General features: G+C 42.0%; 1 protein-coding gene across 1 annotated transcript in view; it reads right to left on the bottom strand.

The window, feature by feature from the left end:
- Nucleotides 1-21,542, bottom strand: part of LRRIQ1 (leucine rich repeats and IQ motif containing 1) — a 1,358,071-nt gene that overhangs the window by 1,022,293 nt on the left and 314,236 nt on the right. The window contains exon 8 of the mRNA XM_078678880.1: nucleotides 5,275-5,427. Coding sequence (XP_078535006.1) covers nucleotides 5,275-5,427 — 153 coding nt within the window. The remainder of the gene's footprint in view (nucleotides 1-5,274; nucleotides 5,428-21,542) is intronic.

The raw sequence follows: 21,542 nt of genomic DNA, 5'->3' as shown, positions 1-21,542 counted from the left end.
TTAGGTCGCCCAGTAGTGTATAATTGGCAGAGGTGGAGGCTAGGTCTGCAACAGCCGAGGGTAGAGAGTATACAAACTGTCTAAGCGGACCCGGGGGGCAATAAATCAATGCTCCAGCAAAGTTAGTATTAGGCGAGAGTTCCAGACTGAAGGCCATGCTTTCACAGTCTAAAAAGGGACTAGGAAAGCAGCGGCAAGAGTAAATGTCTTTGAATATTATTGCTAGACCGCCTCCTTTCCCAGAGGAGCGATCTAACCTTGCTACTTGGTACCCTTGAGGCAGAGCTTGTATTATGTCGGGCTCCGAAGACGGAGTTAGCCACGTCTCAGTAAGAAATACTATGTCTGGGCTGAACTCTTCAAATAACAGAGATAGTTCCGTTTGGTGCTTGGGTAAGGACCTACAATTAAGAAGAAACATCTTAAAGGTATGCTGGGTTCTCGTAGAGGGAGTGGCTTTGAGATGAGAGTGGCAGTGCGGACATTGGATGGGCAGCTTCAAGGGATGGTAGAGATGGTTACATGCTGTCTTAGCAAGTGGTCTTAAGTTGAACAGTTCAGTAGAGCTGTATCCCTTTAGATTTCCTGATGGACGGGCAGGGGTTGTGGCCTCTGGTCCCGTGCGGTGCGCCCGTCCGCTGCGCCTCCGGAGTAAGAGCTCCATTTTGTACTGGCGAGGGCGGGAGGGGCTTAGCACTAGTCTGCTATCCCTCACCTTGCTCCTCACCCGAGATGGCGGGACCCTAAACAGCGCTGACTCGGCTGCAAGGGGGCGGTCCTGGCAGGACTTACAGGCAAAGTGAGCGCTTCTGAGACTGCAGCCAAAGGGAAAGACACGCTGTCCCTAGCAATAGGCAACAAGTAAGTTTCAAAGGTTTTAAAAACAATTTCGGCGCTAAATAAAGATGCAGTTTTAAAAGTTCAAAGCAAATTCAAATAAATGCAGCAATCAGCTCTCTCACGGCAAGTCGCGGTTTTTCGCCTCAGGACGATGACATTCGCATACCATACACAATAGCAATCATTGGGGGCATGGGCTGTGGAGCTTTTATACTGGCCAGGGCGTGAGGGGCTTGGCACTAGTCTGCTATACCTCACCTTGCTCCTCACCCAAGATGGCGGGACCCTAAACAGCGCTGACTCGGCTGCAAGGGGGCGGTCCTGGCAGGACTCACAGGCAAAGTGAGCGCTTCTGAGACTGCAGCCAAGGGGAAAGACACGCTGTCCCTAGCAATAGGCAACAAGTAAGTTTCAAAGGTTTTAAAAACAATTTTGGCGCTAAATAAAGATGCAGTTTTAAAAGTTCAAAGCAAATTCAAATAAATGCAGGCTGATTTGGGGCTGATTTGAGACCAAATGGCAGTACTTTATACTGATAGTGCCAAGATCACATTCCGAAACAGAGTACTTTTCGATGCTTTATGGAAATCAGGCTGTGGGGACATGTATCTTGAAGGTCTATTGAATACATTCAATCTCATTGATGCAGTAGTGAATAGGGTTGGTTAAGGGACAGCATTCTGAACCCTTTGCGTCGTCTGTATTTGTTGAGCACTCTGAAGCCTAAGATGGATCTGAACTGTTTTGGTCCTTTCTCCTTTACTAGAAAGTAACAGGAATAGACTCTTGATTCCCTTTGATGACATGGAACCTTCTCTGTGGCCTTCTCTATGGCCTCTTTTTGAATTAGACTCTTGACTTCAGACTGCAAGAGGTCTAAATTGTACTGTGATGTTTCTGCCAGAGGAACAATAAGAGGAGAGCACCTGAAATGAAGAGAATAGCCATTCTGTACAATAATTAAGACCCATCTGTCTTTTGTGAATGACTGCCACTCTTCCAAGCTACTGACGCTACTTCTCCCACCAGAGCGGGTAACAGAAATGGAGGAAGTGACAATTCATTGTTTTGCAGGAGGCTCTCCTGCGTCTGAAGGCTGTTGTTGCTGTTGTGAACCTCTTCCTCTTGATGGTCTATGAGGATGGAAGTATTACCTTGCCATGTTGTTGGCAGTGAGGTGTTGGAACCCTCTGCTGGAATTACCATTTGTCATAAGGTCTGTACCTTCTGTAGGATTCCTTCTTTCTTTTCCTCACCAACAACCTTGAGAGTGTCCAATTCTGTCTTAATTCTGGACATCTCGTCCACAAGGGTACCAAAAAAGGTGTTTCCCGAAAATGGCAGGTTCATGATTTGGTGTTGTGTCACTGGCTTCAATTCAGTAAGGCGCAGCCAAGATGATGTGCTTGCACAGATGCCGCGTACATAGCCATGTGCCTCCAGATCTAACAGATCCACAGCTGCACTAATAATTTGATTTGACACCAGGCCTCCCTCATTGAATATTTCCTGCAAATCCTGCCTATCCTCTTTCGGCAGTTTCGCCGTGCACCTGGCAAGCGAATCCTAGAGGGATCTGTTATATCTTCCAAGCAAAGCTGAGGAACTCACAACCTTCATATAAGCTGCAGATGTTCCACATGTCTTTTTAACAAGGGCATCCATCTGTTTACTAACTTTGCTAGATGGAACCAAAGCATAGGAAGAAGCTGCAGAGTGTGATTTCCATGTGGCCTCCCCTATCATGGAATCAGGAGGACATTCGCTCTCAGGAACAGAGGGTGGTGATCAGGAGACGTGTATTTTTTAAGGATCCAAGGTGGGACGGATCTCAACGATGTTGGAGTTAAAAATAGCTGTATCGCAGGCTCTAGGAGTCCTGGCCCCAGTAGCAAAAGTTGTCTTTATGATGCAACCTTTCAAAGATACAAATTCAATTTTGTCGCACCTCTAATCAGGAAACCATTGAATATCAAGAGATCGTCCAATTGTAATACTCTTGCTGGATGTGCATCTGAGAGCGTAGGAGAATAATCTCGCACTGAGGAACAAGAAGTCATAGCTCAAGATGGTGATCTCCTTATATGCCTGGATGATCTAGCATGAAATCCTCTGGATGATTTTGGCCTGGTTCTAGATTTTGTTCTAGATCAAGAAGTATGACGTATAAAACTTCTTGACCTATGAGGTGATAGTTGTGGACTCCTACGTGGTGTGACTTTCTGAGGAACAGATGGAGGTATCAAAGGTGTGCCAGAAGAAAACTTTGGAGAAGGTGTTTGTTTCGGAGATGGCATATGTGATGCGACTCTTGAAGGAGAGTATGGTTGTGAATTCACTGAGTCAAAAGAAGGAGGCACAAGTCTTTTCTGCAGACTTTTTAACCACCTTGGGGAGACATTCACATGTGACTGTGACCTGGATCTAGCAGGAGACCGAGGTCTAGATTCCACCAAGTACACTGAGACACATTGGACCTCTGTTGATATCAACTAAGGCTTTCCCGCAGCATGGGAAATTGTCTGTCTGTCTCTTGATGTTGATGAATGCATCTCTTTTGATATTGTTTAGGCCTCAATGTCGACTTTCTGCTTCAACGTCAAAGGATACATCATAGATGTCAGCGGAGGCCTTAATGGTGATGTTTGCCTCAAAGTTGTGCCATGAGAATCAACGGCGATGATGGTCGTCTGTCCGTCGATGCGGACCTTGACGGCGATGGTTGTCTCAGTGCCAAGGAGTATCTCGACGTCGACTGATGGAGTCTCCTTGTCGGCAATACGACGCTCGACATTGAGCATCGGGTGTGTTCCAACATTGAGCGATGAGTTGACCCCCATCTTTGACGGCAAACATACGGGTAGTTTCCTTAACGTCATACCTCTCAACATCTTCTGGGACTGGTTATTTTGTGTTTTTTACACAATCTATCTCTGTGGGAGTCTTTGGGATGAGAGAAGGGCTGTTTGGAGGAAGACAGATGTTCCCCAAGGCCTCTTGATGTTACACATGATCCTCTTGCCTGTAGTCCATGAAGCCTGATCGTCTCCCTGTCCTCGAGGGTTAAATCACTAGCAAGATCCAGGGTTCTGTCTTTGTTTGTAGTGGGGCAGCAGGAGGGAGGTATCCCATGCATTTAGTTTCCTGTGATCCCACTGAAATCCTAGCTGATATCACAAACGATGCATACATATGGTGTGCTCCACAACAGACCAAGCTGAAGAATTACAAAGGGAAACCCACAATTTAAGACAGCCATGTGTCACTGTCATGACAAAGCTGTGGCAATCTTGGATACATTTATTTCAGAATTTGGTAGGAACCCACTAGACCGTGAGAGGAAGCCCCTCTGAAAGATGGCAAGAGTAATGTCACAATACGGCTGACTAAGGGATGAGGGATTACATTCACAAAATAATGGAGATTGACCACCTTGGAAGCAAAAACAGCAAACATAAGAAACTAGATAAAGCAGGTGCCACAATGATGCATCTCTATACTGGCATGCCAGACCATGCTGAAGAACTGTAAATGGAATCCCCTCAATCCCAGATAGTCAAGAGTCAACACAATGAGTAAAGGGTGGCCCTGAGAGACAAGAAATGTTCCCTCATAATGTAATAGTGATTAATGGTCGAGGAAGTGAACACAGAAAACATGGGGGCTCACATGTGACTTACACATGTGCAGTGCCAATCACTGGTACTACCTTTATCTTTTTACAGCACAAAATACATGAAAAAGGAAACATCTGCAAAATACCATGGACTAGTTCCAAAACATGGTCAATAAAGCAAGCCAGAGCCTGAAGGGAGTTTGCCCAAATAACCCAAAGGCATACAAGACTGACCTAAAGCCCATTCCTGAATTTGTAAGTGTATTCTGTTTGTTGTATGTGGCTTGTAGTGGTGACTTTGCCATGTAGTTAAGGATGTCAGCAGCCAGACATACAAGGAATAAGTTGAGACATATTAAACAGAGTGTTAGGCACACAACCTTACTGTCTTGAGAACCATCAACTGTTAGGGTCTGAAACTCTCAGTGTGTAGACCTTTGTAGTCCTATACCATCAATTTGGTACAGTGAGTAGGCTGAGTATTACCTACGAATGAATGAAATATCTGGGACGTAATGATTCTGCATCAGATGGAGCAATTGGCTCCACAGGACTCTATTCTCTGGTATCACATCAACTAACGAGAAACTAAATGAAAAGGAAGACATAGCAAAACAAAAGCTGGATTGCTCTGACAGGCCACTGACAGGCCACAGAAAATATCAGCAAGAAAATATCAGCATTGGAAATTAGCATCAATATCCACATATTGTTAGATGTGTAAAAGCTCATTGGTTTTATGAGGAACTAATTTAAATCATCACTACAAGGTTCATCAATAAGAACAACTTCCAGCAGCAATGCACTGTATACTCTACCTGTACATCTATGTACTTAAGATCACTGCAGTTATTGAGTCCTTCTAACGCAGTTAGTCCACAACGTCTCATGGTCAAAGACTGAAGCTTTGCACACTCTGATAATGTGGAAAGGCTGCAACCTGGCAAATCTTCAAGAGTAACTGTTGTTACCTACAGATGGAATAGAACAAAATACACCTTCATATATACATAAACATATATTTTCATCTCATACTTGCAAATGTATGAAGAGGGCATTGAAATCTTCTGCTTGCTATCCGTTACTCTTCAAATTCACTCCAAGGTTACACCTGCCTCACAGATATCCACCACCAATGGCCCTCTTCTCCTCCTCCACACTTACCTTAGAAAATAACAAATGTATATAATTCTCCTCTTCCATAACACCCACAATACTGCACACACAGCCACCCCCGCTCCCTATCTCTACCTCACCTTACTGCTACCCGGTAGGCTGGCTCTCTACATTCTTTTCCATTCAATAATTTTCAGTATAAGAGAGAGTCAATTAAATTAATTTAATCTTTACAAATAACATTATACAAATAAAATCAAGGAGTATAAAACACATACCTGTAACCTTCATTACACTCCTTTCCACACAGTACTCTAAAAAAATCATCACCACATTACTATCCTCAACCATGGCTGTCCAGTTCATTCCTACCCTTCAGTAATGATGCCACTTTTATTCAAACACTCTCCCTCAGACTGGAAATCCAAGAGCTCTCCACAATCATTCACAAATGCCCGTAGGGAAGGAGGGACATTGGAAAGATTTGCTGGAACAGTCTGAGCTCATAATCTTCATCAAGTGCACACTACCTGATTCACATTTAAAGAAATGTACCATATTTAATTAAGGTAATTGTAGAACCACCCACCATCCACTGTCAACACCCCCCACAAACCCTTCCTAGAATATCACCTGGATTTTTACTGCACAAAGGTATTTGTCTAAATCCTTTTTCTTTGAAAATAAACACGAATATTTTTTGAAGAGTAAGTAAGGCCGCAAAGCAAATGGACCTTCTATGTATATTTACTTTTACATTTATACTACTGCCAATACATTTGCATTTCACATTATACCCTTGCCAAAATATAATATTACAACCCGATTAAGAAGAGACCGATAACAGTAAATATACCAAAAATGCTGGATTGATCATCTGCCCTTCAATCAGAATATCTCCATAATGTTGAGCTCGCTATGTGTAGGAAATTCCCTGCCCTGCCACATAATCCACCAAAGAGCAGAGGGGTAACTCCGCCAGGAAAGATGGGGATTTCACTTCCACATCAGCTACTAACCAGTCCTTTAACTCCTTTTGGTACTAGCCTTGCATCATTTGGTCCCACTACAACGGAGTCCGTGCAGAATATTTTGTTTGATAGCTTGGTACTGTCAGGTTCCTCTATAGAAAAATGTGTAATGGATTTTAAGATTCCATAGCCTTTTTGCTTATTATAATCTACTTAAGATGTTATTTCCTAACTGGGTGCTACCAATGGCCATGAAGAAGGCTGCGGACAGTCCTTTAATAAAAAATTGATCTTGCACCCTATCGTTCTCTTGCATATTTCCCCACCTTCAGGCTTCTGTTTAAATTGTGGAATGTATGGTGGCTATACATATTTGGAACTATACTGAATGTCCTCACTTCCTGCAACATGTTCATGTTGGCTAGTAACCCATCATGGTATAAAATCAGTGCTACTTTCGATCCTTGACCAATTTAGGAGGGTACTAAAATGGAGTGCCCCAGCTCTTTTGACATGTTGGCTGATTTTGATACAGTCAACCATAAGATCTTAGGTTTTTTTTGTTGTTGAATTTGTTAAGAAGGCTGACAAATCACTCAGGCAGTAGAGGCCTCACCACCACTAGCTCTGCGGTGAACAACTGCCAAATTTAGAGTTCCTTTACCTGTCAGCATAAAAAATATGCTGAAATTGCTCCTTTCCAAAAGCAAGGATCACCTTTGGTGAGAATAAAATGCTGGCCAGCCACACCATGTCATGGAGGCCTGGATGGATTTTATTTTTCAGAATCAAACCGCAAGATGTGGTGTGTTTCTGAAAAACAAAAAGGCAATGCTCTTGATGCACTCATAGTGCATGAGGGATATTGTTACCATTTTCCTATTTGTGACTGCCATGCCTCTATTCAGCCATGGAAAAAACAGGGTTGTAAAGCATCGGAATGTCTACCCTAAATAGGCTCAACCTTCCAACACTGTGGAAATCGTGGTCTTGCAGCAGAAGACCTGCCAGCAAGCAGTTTTTACAATTACAAAGTAATTAAGGGAAGAGGGCCTGAATCAATAAATTAATGTATAGCATAGACCACTGTAAGTAGTTTCATCTGGATTCAGAGAGTAATGCATATTTTAGCAACATTTACATTTTTTATTGCGCAGAATAGAAGGTTAGAGAATAAAAAAAAAAGTACTAGAACTTGCCATAGGGGACATACTAGTACCAGCAAATAAACCAGTAAATAAACAGGCATGGGCATTTGAGATGGTGCCGTGGGTTATTCTGATAGCCATCATCTAGATGCCCAATCTCCTGACAAAGGCAATGCAAATAAAAACTGTGTAAAAGATAATGCCATGTGATAGAATTCCATGGAGTTGTTCCATCAAAAATGGAAGAAATCAGATAACCTTTCCTACCCATACCCCAGTGTCAAACAGGGGGAAGAAGGCAAACATTAGAGTAAACTGGGTCTTTTTCAATCCCTTGTCTCTTGCTCAGGCGTATAACTATCTGTAATAAGAATGTTCCTGTTCAAATAAAGAAGTTTGAACTCGCTGGTAACCTAGCTTATGTTGGGTTAGCAAGTTGTAGGTTTTTGAGAAGCATTTCATTTTCGACCCAAAAGGTGTCAAGATTTCAGGTTGATTTGCACCCTTATTTCATCTCCAGTTTGGACAATTAAAGGTGTTCTTCAACAGCAAACAGCTTTTTGATATGTTAAAGCCTCAAACTGTGACAACCACTTTCTAGGTGTCAAACAGCTTCTCAACATCGAGCATGTCAACAACAAAGTCTCTGTTGTCAGTTAGAGCTTCGAGGTCTATCAGTAATGGGAGGCAGATCTGGAAAGAGGGAAAAAAGTAGGCAACTCAGAGAAGTCCTGATGGTTTTTTGAGGGGGAGCTAGTAGAAAACTACATAAATATGAGACGTGTCTCTATATTTTACACTGAGACAACAGTTTCACTTTACCTGCAATATATTTTCTGGCTTAGGCGACTATCTCTTAGAGTCCCAACCCGAAGACATGTTTAACCTACAAGGCTATTCGGTACTGCAAGAGACTTCATTTCTATTCCCTCAAAGTGCCTGCCTGGATACATCCATATTAGAACATTCAGAAGTTAAAAACAGGAATAAGGAATGGCTGTTTTTGCCGGACTGCCAACAACAATAGTCTTTAATCACAGTAGGAAAGAAAAACTCAAAGGCTTCACAGCTTAATAACATTAAACAGCCAAAGAGATAAATTGATCAAAAATAAGGAAACTGTGGGAAATAGAGTGGAGGAAATAGCGGTTGAAACTGGAAATGGTCTAGTTTAATGGAAGCTTCTAGCACTCACCAATTTTCCAAGGGGAACAATAACTAGAACACTAGGGACCATATTACACAAAGTGCACCGGGGGCACAATGGGGTTTGCACCTGCCGGGGCACTACGGTGGGGCCGTAGATGCTGGTGCAGCCCCTTCTGTTCTATTGAGACCACTTGCACACAAAGTGCCAGCGCTATCTTCAGGGGGTGTTACCTCATTTGCATCGGGGCGTGCCCTATGCAAATGAGGGAATCCCTTTGCCTTTGCAACAGCGTCGTACTATAGAGGCGGGCGCAGAGGCAAATAAGATTACAGTTGGTGCACTGACAGTGTGCCACCTAAAAGGTGATGCATTGTCTGTGCACCCACTGGGAGCAGCCCGCTAAAAGGAAGAAGACATGTCCTTGCAGGCAGGTTTAGGCACTGACTGCACCCGCCTACAAGAGGATCTCTAATCCCCTTTAAAAGTGTGGACTGCACTGCGAAAACACGGAGCGGCTTTAAAACAGCGGCTCCATTTTTCAAATGTTTGCGCTCCCCCAGGGAAGAACATATTGATACTTGCCTGAGGGCTGTGCACTCATCATAATATGACGCATCTTCCCTCATTGCGCTGGGAGTACCTTATTAATGCTGCGCCCAGTGCAATGAAGAACAACGCATATCATGTATAATGCGGCCCCAGATTTTCTTTGGCATATTAGCTCCTGAAAGTCCTTTAGATGTACAGGCACCTTGTCTCATTATCGTAAGAAGCCTCTTTAAGTATGTTTTAAAAGCACTAAAATCTATTTTCTGTTTATATTTTCATTTTACTTAACTTAAAATATATTAATTTATTTTCATTTTGTGGCTGATGGAACTCCACACCATGGCAACATGGCTAGAACAGCGAAAACCGTTGCGCTACACATCCCAATCAACTGCTACCAACTAAATATAGAGTTGTGTCTGAAAGCAATACTTGTGACCTGAGAAACATTAGTAGGTTGTGTTTAACTGAGGCACCATCATTGTCCTCAATGTCTACTCATCTTGGTTTGTGTATCAACACCTTTGACAGTGAACATGCAGACAGGTTCAGGAGTAAACAAATGATTCGATCCATGCAACTGAAGTGCTTTCAACAAAGTGACTCCAATGGCTCTCCGTCGAGAGAAGAATAACTTTCAAGCTGCTCAAGCACGTCTATAAGGCCCTCCACAACACCAGACCCCAATAACTCTATGCCCCCAAGAGAAACTTCCGCTCAGTCGACCTCTCCCTAGACACCGTCCCACGCTTCTACAGGATCAGAGCAGGTGGAAGGTCCTTCATCTAACTCACAGCAAAGACCTTCACCTTCGCGGACCTCAACACTGCACCAGTTCAGGAAGGACCTCAAAACCTGGGTCTTTGAATGACCCCAAAGGAGCTGCTCACATCCATCCCCGGCGCTGTGAGACCCTCACAGGTGAGTAGTGAGCTTTACAAAACTGTTTGATTGATTGATTAGAAGGTACTACTCATGCCCTACTGGTCTAGAATAACATACATAATTTGACTGCAGTCAAACCATTCAAAAATCTCCCTTCCTGACTGCCAATACTCATGGCAAAGCCTTCGCATTGTAGAACTCTTTCAGGAAAAATACATATGAAGGGTGAGGTTGACCAGAAAAAAGGCAGAGAATGGAATTCCCAAATACCTTGTGCCTGTTTCCTTCACAGACATCATTTGCCTCTAGACTGTCTATTCGTCCTGTTTGCTTACCTTCTTAGTCTCTTCTTTCCTGAGATAAAATCCTGTGAATGGGAATATAAGGTCCTTTAACTGACTGTGCTCCCATATTGCAGCTACTACCGGGCTTTGTTGATCATAACAAAGGGTCCTATTTTCCCTCTCTCAGATCCAGGGGCATAAAATGACAGAAGAGCCTTTTTTTAACTTTTTTCTTTTACCAGTCTCTTGAAAATTTACCAGTTATGGTACAGAACGCACAAACCTTGATGAGATGACTGTCCCTAACACAGGTGATGTAATTCCTTCTGTGCTATTAGGTTAGAGGACTTTATCAGCATATCGCTTGTAGACAGGCTATAATAACGTGCCAATCAAGCAAAAAAAATACCATTGAAGAACCATTAGCTACATGAATGTACTTATACTTATTTGTTCTAATTTTTATCTCAGTTTTTGTGATGGGTCTGGCACTACAAAGATATGAAAACCCTAAAGGTTCTGAAGCTATCCCCTGTCAGAAAAAGAATCCGATGACTCCAAAGCATGTTTTACTCCATGCAACGCAAATGAAAAATAGAAAGCAGTAAATTACTTATCTGCACATGCAGTTCTCCAGCACCGATATCTTTCACAGATGTGCATACCTGAACAAATGTCCATGGGTGAGCTAGGAGCTCCAAAGTAACCTTCAAATTGCAGTGCCCCTTAATAAAAGACTGAGAGGCCTGTAAAGATTGTCACTTTGTCTGCAAATAACCTTAGAGAGAAAGACCCAAACTTTAACCAATCAGCTTCCAGCACCATAAACATCATTTCCCCAGAGGCCATCATACCTCAGATTTGGTGGCGTTAGTGTGAAAGGAAGTAGAGAATAGGTGAACCTCGGAAAAGTAGGTTGGCAGGTTGCATTTAAATCTAGGAATGATACCAATTGGAGAACTCCAGTTACAGATAAGTAACATGTTTTCCCCAACATTAGGTCTTTCATACCTTTATATATTTGAATCAAATTAGTAACCTGAATATAAGAATGAACAGAATATTTTGCAATCTAATTACAAAGCATGCATATATAAAACATTTTCATGCATAAACATAAGTAAACAAATGTGATAAAATATCTAGTACAGCTGTAAACACTCAGAAGATTTCCCCATCCAGGCACTAATTGTCTTGTGAAGGTGTGATTTTGTTAATGTCGCAGCCCTGAGGATATACAACGAAGAAAGTCCAGAATATAAAGCTGCAGTCGCCGCCATCCGTCTGGTTTAATGCACTGTTATAACACCACTGAAAGGACTACATGTGTATGTCATGGGAATGTAATGACCTTTCTGTAGTACTCATCCAGTTTTAAAAAATGTTCTTTATTACCACTTGTTCATTGAGAATAAAATCTGATGGCACCTTTTCATAAAAACTTTGGATTAGTGTGTAGTAACACTCTGCCCTTAAAAAATGTCATAAATTGGCATTTAATTATAAAGGCCTGCATTTGCTTATCATCCAGATAAATACTAAAGTTTGCAGAGTATCTACTTTACAACAAACACATTTCATGCCTTTCAAATAATGGAACCAAACAGTTTTAGAACAGTACTAAGCTCTCATTTAATCATCAGAAGTTTAACAGGACAGAACATCCTTAATGGCTCCTTGAGGAACACCTTGATAATCCCTTCTGAAGAACAAAAAGGGGCATCTACCGTACTTCAGAATCATGAAACAGCTGATAAGTGTACACTTATGGAGTTGTGTTTCATTCACGACTGAGTGTGACATAGCAAATAAGGCAAGTTTTTATGTGGCTTAAATATTCTCAGTTGGACACTCTTAGTTAGACACCATGAACAGAATGCCTTCAATTTAGCTTGAAAGGTGAACTTCTGCCATCTTAGGCCATGCAAGAACAGTTTTAATGAACAACATTCAGATGGGCTATTCAAACCTAAGAATAACAAGGGGTTCCGTAGCCACGCTGGTACCTTGAGCAATGCTGGGCCGTAATGGGGAATTTAAGCAATGCTACTGGTTAGATAATCCAGTTACAGCCGAAGGGAATACTCAGGGCTTCAGATGAATATGAATCAATATTGATAAGGCCAACCAGCACAATGAGAATCAGCAAAAGGATCGATTGAATGAATATTTCATAGATTCACAAGCTTCAGCCATTCTCATAATTGAATTTGGGTTCCCACTGTACACATAGCAAGCTTTACAATTTTAAACACAGTCAGGAAGGCTTTAACATGGGCACAACAGGAGCCTATACGGATCATTGTAAAAAGTCTAAAAATCAGCCAATAAGATTACAGCACAGTCTTCACAACAGCTCACATTTCCACGCAAAAGAAATAAATTACTATGTAGGTATGCCTGAGCTTTGTAGGTGGGTGAGGTCGGATGTGTACCTATGAAAGATATCAATACTGGAGAACTACAGTTAGAGGTAGGTGATTTTTTCTTTTAAAATATTGGAACTTTAATAGAGTCACATGCTCGAACTAAAGTAGCACGTACTAAATTGAAACTGAAAATCGTTCAGCAATTGGTGGGTAACGACAGATATAGAAGCCCACTTTATTGAAATAGTTGACATAGAACTGCTGGTCCCACTTCAACATCTCTTTGTCCTGTTGGATCCACACAGTAAAATTGAGGAAAGGTGTGACTGTTTTCCCAAGTTGTTGACCTGCAAATATCCAGTGTGGGTACTCCAGATAACAGGGCTGGGGATGTAGACACACTGTCGAATGTGCTCTCACTCCGCATTGCAGAGGTCGACTTGCTTCCTTATGACTAAAGACTATAGCTGTAGGCACCCAGCAAACTACATTTTGCCCACACAGTGATTGTCCTTTCTGTGGGTCAGCATATGCAACTAAAAGTTGATCAGATTGTCTGAAAAGTTTGGTCAACATAAAGTTTCAACCTTCTTTTAACGTCCAGAGTATGAAGTGCTATTTTGGCTGCACTACTTTGATTGGGAGAATATACTTTTTAAAGCCACTGATTCGTTTAAATGAGCTTCTGATGCAACCTTGGTTATAAAATGCGGATTTGTCCTTCCTATCACTCTATGAACTCTGGGAATACTTCCTTAATTGTAAAAGATTAGATTTAACTGGCTCTTCTAGTCAATGTTGGGATCAAGAGAAGACTACCTTTCAGGAGAAATATTGTAATTCCACCCTATATTTTGGCTTCAATTGGCTCTTCATCAATTGGGTTAGAGCAACATTAAGCTGCCATGAGGGTGAAGGATGTGTTATTGGTAGTAAGAGTCTAAGAAGACACTTAAGACATTTGTTAACAATTCTATTAATCGAGAGAGGTGGCTGGTTCAATGTCCTTCTCAAATGTGAATTGGAAGGTGTGAGAAGGTGGTTTGTTTGTTGAGGGTGTGTGAACCCTTCTCAAGAGCAACAGCCACAATCCCTGTCAGGGTGAAGTACAAAAGTGATTAAAGTAACCCATGTTTAACCCTCTGGTAGCTTGGCATAAAACATTAAGGCTTAACTAAGAAGCAATGTGTAAAGTATTTATGCAGCACTCAAACAGCAATACAGTGAAAACACAAAACAAGAAAAATCCCACACCAATTTTGAAACATAGGGTAAGATTTAATACGTTATTTGACACCAAAACAACAAAACTCCAATCAGCAAAACAGAACATATGCAATTTCAAAGATTTAAGCGAAGTATCGCACCAAAATGCACAAAGAGTCATTCATGCTTTTCTGGTTGTGCGAAACAGGTTGAAAGTCGCCAGTTCAGCCCGACCGCGATAGAGCGTAGGCCAGATACAGGGACCAGGCTAGTGCTGCTGAAAATGTTACCTTCTAAAGTCCAGAGTACAGAGCCCAGTTTGCGGCGGAGGAGGCCACAAGGAGCAGGGAGAGAGTCGCAGATGGTCATCACTGTAGTGCACAAGGTAGGCCGAGTGTCACAGGCAGTTGTTGCTGTAGTTATATCACACTCCAAAAAAGGAAGAGACGAGAGGTAAATCAACTTTCCCAGGTCCTCCCTAAAAAAGTCTATAAACAAACACAAAGAAGGGAAGACCTCTAAATTGTAATTAGTTTATCACAATCTGCTACCAGGGAAACCCATGGGGTTTTAAATACTGCCCTCACCCACTGGTTAGTGCCATGAATCGTCATTGGGCCGCTCTACACCCTGCTGCAAGCCAACATACAGGGTGGAGTGCAAAAAATATTTGTGGGAGAAAAACACTATAGGGATCTATTAGTGAAGAGGCATCAATTCCATTAAATCTATCTAGGAGGGTACCCCCTCTGTTACTTAATTACTAGGTCCTTCCTGATAGGATTAAAAATTGTAAGTGGTGGGTGTACTTGAGAGTTTAGCGTCCCTGTCACCCTCGCTGCTTTATATAAACATGTTTCTTGCCTAATTCTGTAGCCTGCAAGGGGTCTGTGGCATTCCTCAGGATTGGGGGCCTGATGTAGGTAAATCTGATTTACCGACTCTAGAATACCGAGTTTTACCGATTCGGTATTCTAGATTCAGTGAATCAAATGTAGGAAAAAATTTGGTAATTTTTACCGAATCTGTATGATTCGGTAATTACCGAATCGGTATTTACCGATTCAGTAATTGCCATTGATTCCTATGGGCCTTGAATTACCGATTTTGCAAGGGGGACGGGGTGTCCCTTTGACACCCTGTTGCACCCCTGATTAGGGCTTGTGTGCCATGTGACACACATACATGCCCTTAGGGCATGTATGTGTGCCACATGGCCGAGGTGTACATGCACAGATGTGCATGTACACATGAATTCGTTATTTACCATCAAATAGTATTTGATGGTAAACAACGAATTCTGAAGGGCCTGTGGCACTGTTTTCAGTGCCACCTACATCACAAATTAGCAATTCGGTAAAATTACCGATTCGGTAATTTACAGAATCGGTAAATTTACAGATTCGGTAAATTTACCGAATCGGTAATTTTAAAGCCCCCTACATCTGAAACTCTAAATACCGGTCGGTAACGGCCAAAATCGGTATTTGGCCTCCTACATCTGGCCCATAGATCCTGTTATCTTACCTCCAAAAGTCGTTAATTTGTGAGTTTTTTTTAGTGTATACTTAACTTTATAATTATAGTAACTTACCAGAAACTTCCTACAATAAAATGATAACCCAATTAGTTTGTATCCATGCATGCGATTTAACAGTACATTATATGGGTTTAGCTAACCTTAACCCTGTGAGCTGCCACATTTCTAGGTTATCCATTTCGTTTTTGCATCAAGTTCATTTCTCCAATATCATCTCTAAACTCATATTTCACTCACACACTGTGCCACCACCCATTTCCGGACAGAGTCTCATGTTTATTCCTTACACGCCTCAATTTTAATAGATTGTGTTGTCATGCACCCCGTTTCCTTTACTATGGAGATAATGTATCCCTTACCCAAGTTTCACATATCCAGTCTGGGAATCAGGGAGAGAATGGGACCTCATCGTGATGTTACACTCTAGGGGAAGAGACGTAAAATATACCCGCTGTTAAACTTTCCAGAAGTGGATTCCACCTCGTAATCACGAGGAAGTATTTTTCCTGATGTTTGTTTACCCCTACTCTCTGGTGATATTAATATTAAGCCCCCGTATGATTTTTTGCCCTGTTCCCATCATGCACTGGGACAGGAACAGACTAATTTGCATATAGCCAAGTTCTGAGCTGGGATGGTGCAGTGAGCTAAAAAACGGTGATGGATCAAGCCCTGATCTTTGGACTGGGTAAGAGTGGTCTGCTTAATTCAGGCACTCTGTTCATCACCACCCCCTTTTCTGAATCATTTTGTCCACCATAAGCGTGGAAGGGTATACTCAGATGTGAGTCCCTTGCTCATTGCACCATCAGGATTCAAGCAAGCCGGGCCGACGACGCCTGAAATGGCAGAAACCGGTCCCCGGAAGCTTGTTTCCTTCCCAGTACAAGAATTGGCTTGGTAGTTTGGTTGTCCTGTTCCCATCATGCACTGAGACAGGAACAGACTAATTTGCATATAGCCAAGTTCTGAGCTGGGATGGTGCAGTGAGCTAAAAATCGGTGATGGATCAAGCCCTGATCTTTGGACTGGGTAAGAGTGGTCTGCTTAATTCAGGCACTCTGTTCATCACCACCCCCTTTTCTGAATCATTTTGTCCACCATAAGCGTGGAAGGGTATACTCAGATGTGAGTCCCTTGCTCGTTGCACCATCAGGATTCAAGCAAGCCGGGCCGACGACGCCTGAAATGGCAGAAACCGGTCCCTGGAAGCTTGTTTCCTTCCCAGTACAAGAATTGGCTTGGTAGTTTGGTTTGCCCTGTTCCCATCATGCACTGGGACAGGAACAGACTAATTTGCATATAGCCAAGTTCTGAGCTGGGATGGTGCAGTGAGCTAAAAAACGGTGATGGATCAAGCCCTGATCTTTGGACTGGGTAAGAGTGGTCTGCTTAATTCAGGCACTCTGTTCATCACCACCCCCTTTTCTGAATCATCTTATTTTTTAAGAGTCAGAATAACACATGCAGAATGGAAGATATCTTTATAGGGTTATGAATTATTAATTTGCATGTCAAATATTAATGTTCTTATGTTTCCTGAACTGCAGGAATATTCAAGCACAAACATGAAATAGCTCTTTCATTCTTCGTCAAAGTAGTGTAGGTTTAGAAATATAGAAATTATTAAAACGTGTAGGCCTCAGCAAATGTATTGTTTATGGGAGGTCCTTCCGTGCTCCTTTGTTTCTCTTCACGTTGTTTCCTGATGTCCTTGTAAAGAATAATATTTACATCCTTAGAGAGCAAAGAATAGTAAGACTCTTTCCTGTCTACGCGAAGATTTAGAATGAAACTGTTGCTATATAGTTACAAAATATGTAACTCTAGTTTTCCTCTTCCTCTCTAGGAAGTTATAATTTTTAGAAAAAAAATACTGCTTAGAGAAATTTGTAAAGTCATTGTCAGGAGATGTTTGCCTGCCCTCGTTACTGACCAATGAGAATGGCTTGTAGGGTTTAGGGAAGCTTTTAAATTAGAGTAACAAAGTTGAAAAATCAGTATATAAATGCTGGTGGGAAAATGATCTTCGGCTCTTTCACCTTCTGGGGACCTCTCCTGCATTCGTGGTATGCTGTATACTGTGCTGTGCTTATTCCTGAACTAGCTGGCAATTCCGACTGTGCACCTAATCTTTGTTTCCTTGAAATTTGTTCTGCAAACTTTCAACCGACTAAAATGTCGGATAGTGATACCAAAATAGAGAGAGCTGCAGCAGCAGCTCAAGCGGCTTTAGATGAAATGAAATGAAAATAAAATGTATAAAGCGCTACAGCTGCCCTCAGGCGTCCAGGCGCTGTGACTAAACAAGAGTGCCCTCAGATGAACAACAGAGATTCTAGTTACTGAAACAAAAAAGTTTTAAGCTGCTTCCGGAAACTAGTTAGGTTGGAATTGCTTCTCATGTGCAGAGGGAGGGTGTTCCATAGTCTTGATACATTATAAGAGATGGCGCTGCTATCCTAGAAAATTACACGGATGCTATAATGCTCCCAGTAAATGTAAGAAAAAGTATAACTTACAGACTCATAAATAATGGAGTATCATCAAAAGGTGGCAGGGTAATCTTTGTCATAGAGGCACATGAGTATCGGCAGACAGAGGTATTCTATTCATGGATTCAGTTTCCAGCAACAAATGCGGGAACACGTGAGTTCCACTACTACAAAGCAGAGGAACACCCAGCGGAATACGTTCCTTTCGAGGACGTTGACATTCCATTAACTTACCAAGAGCATCAGCTCTGGTTTAAAGGCGCCCTAAAACATCAAAATCACATTAACAGGCTTGGTCCACTAGGTAGACCAGGAGCAACATGGCCGGTACTAGCCAGCTATACACCACATCCAGACATTGAAAGGATGTCAGATGCAGAATTGTTAGCTCAGCTAAAACAGTTAATTAAAATATATAGACAATTGGTTCAATATGTCATGCGGACATTAACAGTCCAACCAGCTGTAAGAATTCCACAGCACACCCCTCACCAGGGGAACACAAATAAAATCACACAACAGACTATACAGTCAGTCATTGGTAAACTACCAGCAAAACAAGAACAAATTCCGTTCTAGTTAGCACAAACAATTACTCAAATAGAGGCAGTATTTCCTGATAGTAAGCCTCATGAGAAACACAGGATTCTGACCATCTGCTTACCTATGGGGATTGCACCACACATAGAGGATTATGACACTTGGGACACAGTCTTTGCTTCAATCTACACTACAACACATGGTGTTCCGTCCATGGCGGTAATACCAGACGTTCTAAGACAGATTCAAAATGAATACGGTCCAGACCGGCATTAAATCTAGGTATGAAATTACTGAAAGATTTCAAACAGGTCTCGGCTATACTATTAGCCAACATTAAAGGTGAAGCAGCATCAGTGGCAATCCGCCAGAAACTAAAATAAACAGATATTACTGAGCAACCATATGAGCTTGCCAGAATTATTGAAAAATCCTATGAAGAACTAGGTAGAGATAGTTTGGGTGGGAAACCACTAAAACCACAACTAACAGAGAATCCTGAAAAAACTTTTATTAAAAATAATCTCACTACTCCAAAAAAGAAGTGGGAGAACACTAAACAAATGCTTCCTAAAGAGAAGCATTCCCAGTCCAGAGGAAGATCTCCTCAACAAGGAGGTAGATCTCCCCAACGGGAGCCCTCTGAAAAGAGGTACAACCTCAGAAATAGAGATACTTTAAGAAAACCTGATAGATATCAAGATAATGATACACATTCCTCTCGTACCTTTCGGACTTTACCGCAGAAATCAGAAAGAAGAGGACGGTCAGAAAGAAGAACGCGTGAAGTCCAAAGACAAACAGCACGTTCCAAAAAATAAGAAAACTCAATTCACCAAGAAGAAGGTAGCAAGTGTAAAGATCAGACATGCCGAGGATTCTGAGGACACAACTCAAGAACGGGAAATGGGCTCAGACAATGCTAGACAGCACAGCAGAAGAAAGCATAGTTCGCAAGATCCTGAAGGATCATCTGGAGACAGTGGACTTGAATGAATGCATTCAAGTTGAAACTGCCGACACCAGGGTTAGTGTACCCCACAAGTTATATGAAGTAACTCTCCGGATGGAGGGGGACATCACTAGAAAAATAAAAGCTCTCTTTTGGGACAAGCTTTCCAAGGGTTATGACATACTTCTAGCTGAAAGAGACTGACAACCTGCAGTTGTTATGGAGTACCCACACGGCAAAGAGATAATTATGCCAGCCTTCTCAAATCACATTCCAATTCATAAAAAATATACATATGCCAGGAAATGGGCAGTAGCTCAGGCTCCAGCATTATATAAAAATCACGTAGGATGGGATGAGGATTCTCCTCACCACAAAATCCAGTTACAAAATCAACCTACTGCTCAGAGGCAGTATCCAATCAAGCAAGAAGCTAAAAAACAAGTCCGGGAGATCTTAGATCAACTTGAATATCAAGGGGTGATTGAAACATGCACCTCATCTATGAACAATCCTTTGTTTCCTGTCACCAAGCCAGACAATTCATATCGTCTAGTTTTGGATTACAGACACCTGAACTCTTGTTGCAAAACATTTGCAGTACAAAATTCACATAGAGCACTGATGAACAACATTGTGCGCAAAAAATATAAAACCACATTAGACATTTCAAATGGTTTTATCTGTCAAAACATTGCACCGGAAAGTAGGCACTTGACCGCTTTCTCAATCTTGGGACACAGAGACAATGTTGCTGTGTCCCCCAGGGATTCAAGAATAGTCCACTTCAACAGAAAAAATTCTGACAGCGGTTCAAACTGCAGTAGCAAAAGAGAGCTCTTGCGCTGGGTAAACGCATAGTTATCGTTACACCTGTACCTGCCTTAGAGTCAGTGACGAAAGCGAGCATTCCAAATGCAAAAGCTTTACATCTGAGATGGATACAATGAGTTAACTCTCTTGCTGCAACAGACGTTTAATACGTTTTTGACCCCTACTTGAAGACACAAGAATTCCTACAATACGAATATGAATGTCCTCTGCCGACCGAAATTCTGCCTCTAGAACATTACGGCTGTATAATATATACAGACGGATCAGCACAGGCCGCAATTGGGGTTAAACAAGCTTATAGTGCTGTGTGCGCGATCGTTAAAGGTCGTTGGCGCGAAGGTAAATTCAGACCTATGGTCACTAAAACTCAATCACTCGGAGACTGTACAGCTCAGCGAGCTGAACTACAGGCTTTCAAGATGGCGCTTGAAAATACCGATCGCGAATTCCCTACACTAATAGTGTGCGATTCGTATTTCTGCATTGAATCTTACAACAAAATCTTGCAGAACTGGGTTCAAAACGATTACAAAAATTCAAAAGATGGCACAATTAGGCATAAGCGCTTTGGGAACAAGTATTTCTATTACAGAAAGAACTACAAAAGACTCACGTGAGTCATACACTGAGTCATCAGCGTGATAGATTCACATTGCAGGGAATTCATTGGCTGATGAAGCCGCGAAGGTAGCTGTGCAAATGGCTTCCGTAGCTACAATCACTCAATCGAAACGAATAATAGATGGTGAAACGCTACTAGCAGTAAAAACCTCAATGAAAGGCAGCTATGCAGCGTTACCTCTAAACTATCCACTCACAAATACATACATAATTGATGCAAACTCCATTCCTTTTGCTCAAATCCCTGGAGTGGGGGACAGAGTAATTCCAAACAGGAATCGGAGAGCTGCTTTGGTACACGAAGCACATATGGGAGAGAGTCTGAGACGTCAAGGGATCTTGAAATCTCTAATAGAATTAGAAAAGACGTACTGGTGGCCCGGACTGGGGGTTGATGTGCACAATTTCGCAACTTATTGCCCTAAC

This window comes from Lissotriton helveticus, chromosome 1_1 (genome assembly GCF_964261635.1).
Source record: "Lissotriton helveticus chromosome 1_1, aLisHel1.1, whole genome shotgun sequence".
In the NCBI taxonomy this organism is placed as follows: Eukaryota; Metazoa; Chordata; class Amphibia; order Caudata; family Salamandridae; genus Lissotriton; species Lissotriton helveticus.
Note: the sequence above shows the minus strand (reverse complement) of the source record. Positions and strands in the feature narration are given on the sequence as shown.